Genomic DNA, 9,620 nt, shown 5'->3' with positions numbered 1-9,620 from the left:
ATAAAGAAGAATTTCTTTAACCATACAAATTTATTCATCTGGGTGAGTACATGCTCATAGTAAATACCCTCAGAGAGAGGGGATGTTTGGCAGTCATCATTGACTGCAAGTTGAGCTGGAATCCATCTCTGTGAGAGTTTCTAAGGGAACATCCCCCTAAAAGTCCATTTTCAATACTTCTGTGTGAAAAAAAAAATCCAGAAAATTGCTCAGGTAATTCTGCTCCAATTATTACTTATCAGCCTTCCAGAGCACCTTCATTTGCCCTGAGGATACCTCCAGGCCATCTTTTTTCAGACAGTATTTTCCTTAGAAATAATCAGGTTTGCATATATTACCTGTGTAAACAACCTTTTACCTACTCTCACTCTCTGTTGGTTTTTTAGTTTTATCAACAGGAGTTTTGTATTTATTCAATTAGAAATATTTCACTAGGAAAGTACTTAATATCTTTATTTCCTTTTTGACCATTTACATAGACTTATAGTGCTGGAAAATAGATTAAGACTCTAATCTCTATTATATTGTGCCAAACTATAAAATAATTAAACTCTTGGTAGAACCCAGATTTCTTCATACAGTTTAGTACTCTCTTTCTTCCCCTAGTTCATCCAAGATCAACTCCACATCTAAGAAAACATTAATTTACTATACACTTCCATTAAAGAATCGAACATGATTTGCTATTGATGCTAAATTTTATGACAGGAGTAAGGGAAAACAATTTTTTTTCCGTATTATTATAGGATGTGATCCTTTCTTCCAGGGAAATCTGCTTCCTTCACTCATCATGCTGTCCTTCAACCAGAGCGTTTTCCACCCTGCAGTGTTCTTCCTTACTGGCATCCCTGGGCTAGAAACCTCTCATGCCTGGATCTCCATCCCAATTTGTTGTCTCTATGCCATTGCCCTCTCTGGGAATGGCATGATCCTGTTTGTCATCATCACTGAGAGCAGCCTCCATGAGCCTATGTACTATTTCCTCTCCATGCTATCCTTCACTGACTTGGGTCTGTGCCTATCCACATTGGTCACTATGCTCGGTATTTTCTGGTTCAATGCTCGAGAAATCAGCTTTGATGCCTGTATTGGACAAATGTTTTTTATCCATGGTTTTACATTCATGGAGTCTTCAGTGCTTCTGGCCATGGCCTTTGACCGCTTCATCGCCATCTGTAACCCACTGAGATATGCCACAATCTTAACCAATTCACGAATCATCAAAGTGGGTTTAGCAATTGTTATGAGGGGAACCACAGCTCTGGTGCCTTTACTCCTGCTCCTTAAGCGCCTGTCCTTCTGCCGCAGTCATGTGCTCCACCACTCCTACTGCTTCCACCCTGATGTGATGAAGCTTTCATGCACAGATACCAGGATCAACAGTGCATTTGGGCTGGCCATTGTCATCTCCACTGCTGGCATAGACTCTGTTTTGATCCTCTTCTCCTACGTCCTGATTATCCGCTCCGTGCTCAGCATTGTCTCCCCAGAGGAGCGGAAAAAGGCCTTCAGCACCTGCATCTCACACATAAGCGCTGTCGCCATCTTCTACATCCCCATGATCAGCTTGTCTCTGGTGCATAGACTTGGGCAGCACGCTCCTCCCTATGTGCACACTCTCATTGCCAATGTTTATCTGCTAATCCCTCCCGTGATGAATCCCATAATCTACAGTGTGAAGACCAAGCAAATTCGCAAGGCCATGCTCAAATTACTCCTTTCTAAACAAATTTAGGAAAGTTTCAGTGCACTCTCCTTTACAAAGTCTTCCCTCAATCATGTATGCTTCATTATTTACTAGTGTGAATTACCAGTATATCTTGAAAACCTTATTTATACATGCTTTCCTTCTAATGATTGCTTTACACACTATTTATACATGGTGGACTATTTGAAGGCAGGACACTATGTCCTGTGTACCTTTGACTCTGTCACCAATTTCTGTAGCTGACACAGTTAATACATGTCCACAAACAGGTATAAGTGAAATCATCTAGACAGTGCCACCTTCTCTAGAGTGTGTAACTATGTCAGGTATTTCACTTTGGAAAAGTATAGATTTCAGAAATTCTTATTTTTTCTTAACTTGAAGAACATAGGTAAGTGTGAGAAATATGAAAACAGGTGAGTGCAAAGGGAATTGCCTTAATTTTTAAGAGTCCTAAAGGCCACTTTGGTAAATGTATTAATATTTTAATTATGTACTATTTCCATCCGATTGATTTATCTTCTGAGTATGTGTCCCAAGGGGGAAAAATGGGCAAAAGCAGAAAAATGTATAGTGATTTTCAACACAGCAAACAGCGGAAATTTGGAAAAAGCTTAAGAGATTACTTTAGGGTATAGGTTAAATAAAATATGAAGTATTCAGCAATTTGGATACCAGTATCAATCTACAAATCTAAATGATATATTAAGTGGAAATGTAGATTAGTAAATAGGGTACTTATCATGAAATTTTGTGTGTATGTGAAAAGATACAGATAGATATTTCAAAATGTCAAAAGTGCTTAGCTCTTGATAGTTGGATATTGGTTTGTTTATATTTTCTTTGTGCTTTCCAGCATTTATGAATTCTCAATAATGAGAATTTTTTGGCTCATCTTCCATAGGATCTTCATTCTCTTGAGTCTTCACAATCTGCCCTCTTCCTACCCTTTCTGCCCACTGGCTAGTTTCTAACATGGCATCCAGGCTCATCTGTACCCATCAGTATTTTCAGAGTGGTCCCATAACAGTGCATCAGAACCACTTGAGGTTCTCGTTTAAAATGCAGATACCTCAACTCCCAGAGCTACTTATTCAGAAACTCTTGTATTGGAGTCAAAGAATTTGCTTTTTCTTTGCCATAAAATCTCTATTTTATGTAATACTTCCTCATTTAATATAGGCCCTTCTTTTTTAAAATTAATTATTTTTATTTTTAAATAAGGTTTAGATTGGAAAAAAGGTTAAAAAATAATATAAAGGATTCCCATAAGCTCCACTCCCTCCCTCTTTCACACTTTCACACATTAACATCTTTCATTAATGTGGTACATTTGTTACAATACTAGGGGCCCAAATAAATATTAGCTACTTGCTAAGAAAGGAGATATTAATCTGATTAAAAGAAAACATCCAGTTGATGAAGAGAAGATTTCTCTTTTGGGCCTCCAGAAACTAATGTAATTCACTTGCTGTATGAGAAACACTGACACAATGTTTAATATTCCTCTAAAATTTCATCCAAACATTTGAACACATTTCAATGAATAATTCCCAATACCTACTATTCGAAGTCATAATATAGTAGGTTCAAATCAAAGCTTCATTGCTAAACAGCATGCAAACTTCAACCAGAGGGAACTTATTACACTATTTGTATACATGTTCATTATCTTTATGAAAATTATTTATTTCTTGTTTCTGCCCTTATGTTTGATGTGGTCTTAGTTTTCTGTTCTTTGTTCGTTTGTTTTGGCATGTGTGTGTGCAAGTTTAAACCAATCTAAATGACCTCTTTACATAACATGGATATTGTCTATTACAAATGTTTACCTGGTGAAACAATTAATTTCTATTTGAATTGATAATAAATGAAAGCAGTTTACAATTTCAGGACTCAGCTTCAAATTCTTCAGGTTGAGTTCAATTTGTCAGCTTTCCAGAATACCATATCCTTTACCATCATTATCTTGCTTACTGGTGTTCTTGGACTGGAAGTCTTTTCCACTTGGATGTCCATTTCTTTCTGCTTTCTGTATATAACTGCCCTCTCAGGAAATATGCTGAGTCTCTTTGCTATTATAAATCAGCCCAGTGGCCATGAACCCATATATTATTTCCTCTCAATGCTGTCCAAAACTGACTTTAGTTAGTCCTTATCCACTCTGGCCTCCATGTTGGGTATATTCTGGTTCAATGTCAGAGAGATCAGCTTTAATGCCTGCTTGTTTCAGATGTTCTTCTTTCAACTCTTCACCACTATGGAATTGTAAGTGCTGTTGGTCATTGCCTTTAATCATTTTGTGGCCATCTCCAATTCTCTTAAGTATGCCACCATTTTAACTAACTTCAGAATAGATAGAATGGGGTGGTAGTCATCATTGGGGTCTCTAATACTGAAATGATTGTCCTTCTGCTGTTGCCACATGCTTCACCACTTCTACTGCTTCCACCCTGATGTGATGAAGCTCTAGTGCACAGATACCAGAATCAATAGTGCCATTGGGTTGACTGCCATGATATTTACTCTTGGTGTGGGCTCAATTTTCATCCTTCTTTCTTATGTTTTGATTGGTAAGACTGTCCTCAGCATTGCCTCTCCAGAAGAGAGGAAGAAGGCCTTTAGCCTATGTATTTCCCATTTTGGGCCTGTGGCGATAGTCTATAACACATTGGTCAGTCTGTCCCTTGTCCTCAGATTTGGGAAACCAGCCCCAGCCTATGTACATACTCTGACTGCTAATGCCTAACTGCTGATGCCTCCTGTAATGAACCTCATCATCTACAGTGTGAAGACCAAGCAGATTCACAGGTCTCTGCTAAAAATTTTCCATTCTAGAGCAGAAAAGAACTAGATGGTTCTTCCAAGTTCTCCTGGTTCTGTTCCCTTGAGTAGGAAGTAAATACCAAAACTCATGTTTTGGCTGATAGTTTCCTAAAAGTTCACTGTTAAAATAAGAAGACTGTAGACTGAGAGAGACAAATATGAGCTGGGTTTTCCCAAGAATCTCAATATTTTCCTGTGAAAACCAAAAAGAAAATAAGAACATTTCTTTACTTAAGATGGGAGTTATTCAATGACCTAGAAGACCAATGACCCAGCTTTGTTTTCTGCATGGTTTAATTTGCTTTTAAAAAACAGAAAAGCAATTTTCTACTTATTGCTTTAAATTTTTATAGTATTGGGAAAAATGAACTATACTTGCTTCAAAATTAAAATAATTGTATTAACAATTGAAAGTTACTGAATCTTATCATCTCAATCTTCCATAGACAACTGGTAGTGCCCATGGTAAGTGAATTGCTTCATAATTGTCTTACTTTCTTTCTTTGCTTCTGGCCCCTCTGACCTCTTCATATAATAGCTATATCATCTTCTTTAATGTCTTACTCCTTTGTCAGTCACCTTTTCCCTTGCTCTTCAGGACAAGTTTTTAGTACCAGAAATTCTGTGAAAAATATCTCTTCTAATATCATAACTTACTGCTTAATAAATATGTTTTATCTCCAAATGCATAATTATTCTTTACAGCCTGAAATAACCAGGATTCAAACGCATACATATTTTAGTCTGGTTTGTTTTATGATGCTATCTTGGGAACCTCTCCTTAAGAGATGTTGAAGTAGAAATTGAAGACTCTAGACAGAGCATACCATTTATTTTCACAAGGAAAATTTAGTACACGGCCCTAGATAAGCAGGTGTTGGAGGATTGAAAAAGCCAAAAGGAAGCACAGAAATAACATATATATATTAACTGCAAAGAATCTCTTCCACTTCTGTAGTTATGGGAACAAAAAGTTTTTTGGGGTAGTTAAATCCAAGAAGCTTGGTGGGGATCTCACCAGAGCTAGGGCTCAGACTTAGACAAGGTGATATCGAAATTGTGCTAGTACTTCAGAAACTGAGAGGAGTAACTATGTGGAGTCAGACCCAAACCTTTGAGGAGGGAACATTTCCCAGCTGGAGTGCAAACCTCCAGTTTCCAACTAGTGTCTCATGGGCCATAATGTTAAAAAACCCTATTTTCTACTACTTATTTACTTTGTGCTCACCCTTGTGGGATGCAAAGAGTAATGATTTTCATTGGAGCCCTCCAGGAGTTAATAGTCAGGTTGTGAAGCAAGAGTCATACCCAAATGTTTTGCTGAATATAAGAGCTTATATATATATATATATATATATATATATATATATATATATATATATATATATATATACGGTGGCCATATGGTCTACATAAAAATCTGAGAAAGGATTATGGGGTAAAGGGAGAGCTTTCTGTATAAGTGAATCAAATAGCATAGCCTATAGTTTGATTACTATAATGAACTGTTAAAATGGATTCTTCCTCCCCATCTGTGGCTGAGGAAAGAAAATAATAGATCTTACATTCCAAGGTAAATTGTAAAGATTATCAAGAGGGAAGCAAGGACGGATAATTGACCTACAGTAAGATACAATATAATTAAAGGAGGTTTTGTACAAATAAAAAGCACTGATTAAAAATTGCAATTTATTATCTGCATTAACAAAGAATAAATAGGGATAAATACAACAACATCCTTCTTGGAACCTTGAAATTGCAAATGTTCTTTTACACTTCTAATAGCAGAGCTAGCTAATTATCATAAGCAAGAGGTAAGTGATCTCTTTACCAGAACTGTCTTTATTTGTCTTCAGAGCATTATTTTCTAGGAAATGCTTTTCTTTTGCTTTTACTGAAGTCAAGTATTTCTTTGACATGGAGGCGGTATAGACAGTGTATCTAGTGACACAAATCTCCTGAGGATGGTGGAATGCTGTTGAATGGGGTTCTAATCAGAAGATTGGTGAAGAGAACTGCATTAGAAAAAGCCGTGTTGTAAGTTCCACCCATTCCCTTGGCAAAGGGGGAAGAAAGAGTCGGGTAGAGGGGGTGAGGCATAATAATAAGCTTCTTAGAGAGCTGGAGAGGAGAGTGGACTGGTGAAATCAATGAAAACAGTGGACTAGAGAAATCTGGAAGCCAAGAAGAGGTACTGGAGAGCTTCTCTGGTGTTGGAGTAAAGAGAATTGTTGTTGCATTAGGAAGATACTACTCTCTGAGTGTTGACTTGGGTAAAGACTGCATGTGTATATCCTGAGGACCAGAATTGAGGCATATGCATGTGAGAGAAAGAGATAGTCACCTAGAGTATCCTCTTAGATCATTTCAAAAAAGAGCTACTTAGAGGCATGGTAAGATTGCAGCAGGAGGAGAATTGTGAGCAACCTCTGGGCTGTGGAAGGAAATACATTTCATTCACCAGAATTAAAGAAACCATAGGTGAGAAATCACTACTATTGGGAATCTTTGAAGACCCCAAAAAGCAGTCCAAACAAGAAAGTCAGTCCTGAAAATTGACTAAGTCTAACAAATATGAAGCGATCTTATGACAAAATTATTGAAATATGAAATTTACTATTTACTATTGATTTCTTTTCTTTTCCTTTTAGCTTTGAAGGGATTAAACACAATAGCGACATAATATGTGAGTGTGTAAGAAGCAGCAGCCAAATGCAGCCTCTTTCTAGATGGCCTCGGGCTTCCCTATAGTCAGTCTTAGGTTGGGGAGTAGGGTGGAGTAGGGTACGAATACTGTCTTGGAAGGAAGATGTAAGTGTTGAGTAATTTTTTGAACTTAATTCTTTAATTTATGCATTAAGAATGTGTTTTGTGGAAATGTAGAACTTTCCATTCCTAGAGTAAGCAGAAAACCCATATAAATTGCCAACATTTTCATCCAGGGGCAGTAAAGAATGTTCTCCACTGAGCAGATATAAAAGACAGAATGAGGCAAAAGTCCAGCTGCTTTAGAGAGACCATCTCATAATTTTTTTTTTATCAATATCAATTACATTAAGTACAATGACCAACATCAACTCCTACTTTCAAACAGATCTATGGAGGTTGATATTTTTCACTGGGAATTATATGGTCTCTTTAATAGCATGTGACAGTTTGAAGCTTTTGTGGATCCCAGAAAAAACGATTATGTCCTTAGAATTAATCCATTCCTGTGCTTATAAACTCATTGTAAAAGGGACCTTTTCATCAGATCATGTTGACAAGATTGCTTTAGTTAAGGATCTTTGATTAGATTGTGGGACCATGGAGGTCTTAGTCCTCCTACTGGAGTCATTCATAAATAGAGAACTAAAAAGTCACAGGCACAGAGAAAAAGCTGCAGAGATGGAGAGAAGGAACCCAGGAGTACAGAGAGGAACATGGGAGAGAGGAAGCTGCAAACAAAAAACCCAGACGCTGAAGCAATGACACCCAGAAGAGAAGTACTTACCTCCATGTGCCTTGCCATGTGAAAGAGGACTCCAGGATCACTGGTTGGCCAGTCTCCTGATGATGCCTTGAATTGAAAACTTTCATAGCCACAGAACTGTAAGCTTTTAACCTAACAAACGTCCTTTGTAAAAGTCAAGCCATTTCTGTTATATTGTTCCCAGCTCCTTTTAGCAAATTAAAACACATTTATTAAAATGTTAGCTTACAGTCATCAAATATGAACAGATAGAAAATATTATAATTTTGCTAATCAAAATGAGATTTCTAAGTTCATACTTGAAAGGTTATATATTATTCAACTATCTAGTTCAGTACTAGGCTCTTGGCAATCATACTTTAAAAATACCCAAATCTCTTCAGCTTTAGTAGGAACCAAAAAGACATAGAATAAAAGAATGAGCTATCATTATTCAATTATCAAATAAGCAAAGATTTAGGTAAATAAGTAATGACCTACTGAGTGTAGGTGAACAAAATAGACTCCAGATCAGCTAGTGGCATTGTAAATTAGTACAACTATGCTGAAACATAAATGGAAAATGGGAGTATGAATTAGAAATTATGAATTCTTATCTTATTGAATTTAGGATTTCTAATTCTATTTAAAGAAGAGTAAGATATGCAAAATAATTATTAATAATGAGTTACTCAGTTATGTTTTCACATGGCAACAAAAGTTGGAAAGACTCTAAATAACTCAATTTAGGGAAATGGTCTTATCAAGCATGGGTTTGTTGCCTGATGTACATAGAAGTAAGTCAAACTAGGACACCCGAATTTCAAAGGAAGAGAGTTTATTATGAGGCAGCCATACAATGAGACAGGAGTTAAAACTCAAATCTGTTTCCCTGAACTGAAAGGGTATAGGATTTTTATTTGATTTGGAAGAGATTGGTTTAGGGAAGTGGAATGAGCTGATTCAGAAAGGGATGAGATGACACAGGTCTAGGGCAGGGTTAAGTGGAGCACGTGAAGAGGAAGATCATGCCTGTTCTTACATTGCATAATTAACAATGGCATTCTTAAAATGACCAAGGGCAGATATTTTAATATTATAATTAGGTATAGATAACTTTAGTTTAGAATTTTGTTGCTTTGCTCATGTACAGGAAGAGATATCCAGAATTTTCTGATTGTTTTCAGTTTGAACTGGCTGATAAGGTGAAAGTAAAAACCAGGAACTAGGTAGGATAAGGCATTTCTAAGGGCTAGGGTGACTGCTAGGGTCCTTATCAGGTCATAGCCTGGATAATCAAAGGAGAGGTCTAGAAGGCAAAACATGGGGGCTTGTAGATAGTTCAATAACTACTTTATGAAGCATCATATTATAAATCAAGCACCAATTAAAATTTACATTTGTTAATCCTGCCCAATTTTGCTTCCCTTATTACCTCACAGAATAAACTGACTTTTTTTAAAATTTAATTTATTTCTCTTCCCTTCTCCCCCCTCCCCCCCCAGTTGTCTGTTCTCTGTGTTCATTTGCTGCCTGTTCTTTTTTGTCTGCTTCTGTTGTTGTCAGCGGCATGGGAATCTGTGTCTCTTTTAGTTGCATCATCTTGCTGCGTCAGTTCTCCATGTATGCGGAGCC

General features: G+C 37.0%; 1 protein-coding gene and 1 pseudogene across 1 annotated transcript; both read left to right on the top strand.

Annotated features, from left to right (window-relative positions):
• The first annotated feature begins 790 nt into the window (after positions 1-790).
• Positions 791-1,735, top strand: LOC101440325 (olfactory receptor 51F2-like). The gene has a single exon (XM_058306433.1). The coding sequence runs from the start codon at positions 791-793 to the stop codon at positions 1,733-1,735; it is 945 nt and encodes a 314-aa protein (XP_058162416.1).
• Positions 1,736-3,578: 1,843 nt separating this feature from the next.
• Positions 3,579-4,562, top strand: LOC101440757 (olfactory receptor 51F2-like; annotated as a pseudogene).
• The last annotated feature ends 5,058 nt before the right edge of the window (positions 4,563-9,620 follow it).

This window comes from Dasypus novemcinctus, chromosome 10 (assembly GCF_030445035.2).
Source record: "Dasypus novemcinctus isolate mDasNov1 chromosome 10, mDasNov1.1.hap2, whole genome shotgun sequence".
Taxonomy (NCBI): domain Eukaryota; kingdom Metazoa; phylum Chordata; class Mammalia; order Cingulata; family Dasypodidae; genus Dasypus; species Dasypus novemcinctus.
This window is presented reverse-complemented; position numbering and strand designations above follow the sequence as displayed.

Bases quoted from the DNA above. Each gene is read 5' to 3' on its own strand.
- LOC101440325 (XM_058306433.1), top strand. From the start codon at position 791: ATGCTGTCCTTCAACCAGAGCGTTTTCCACCCTGCAGTGTTCTTCCTT.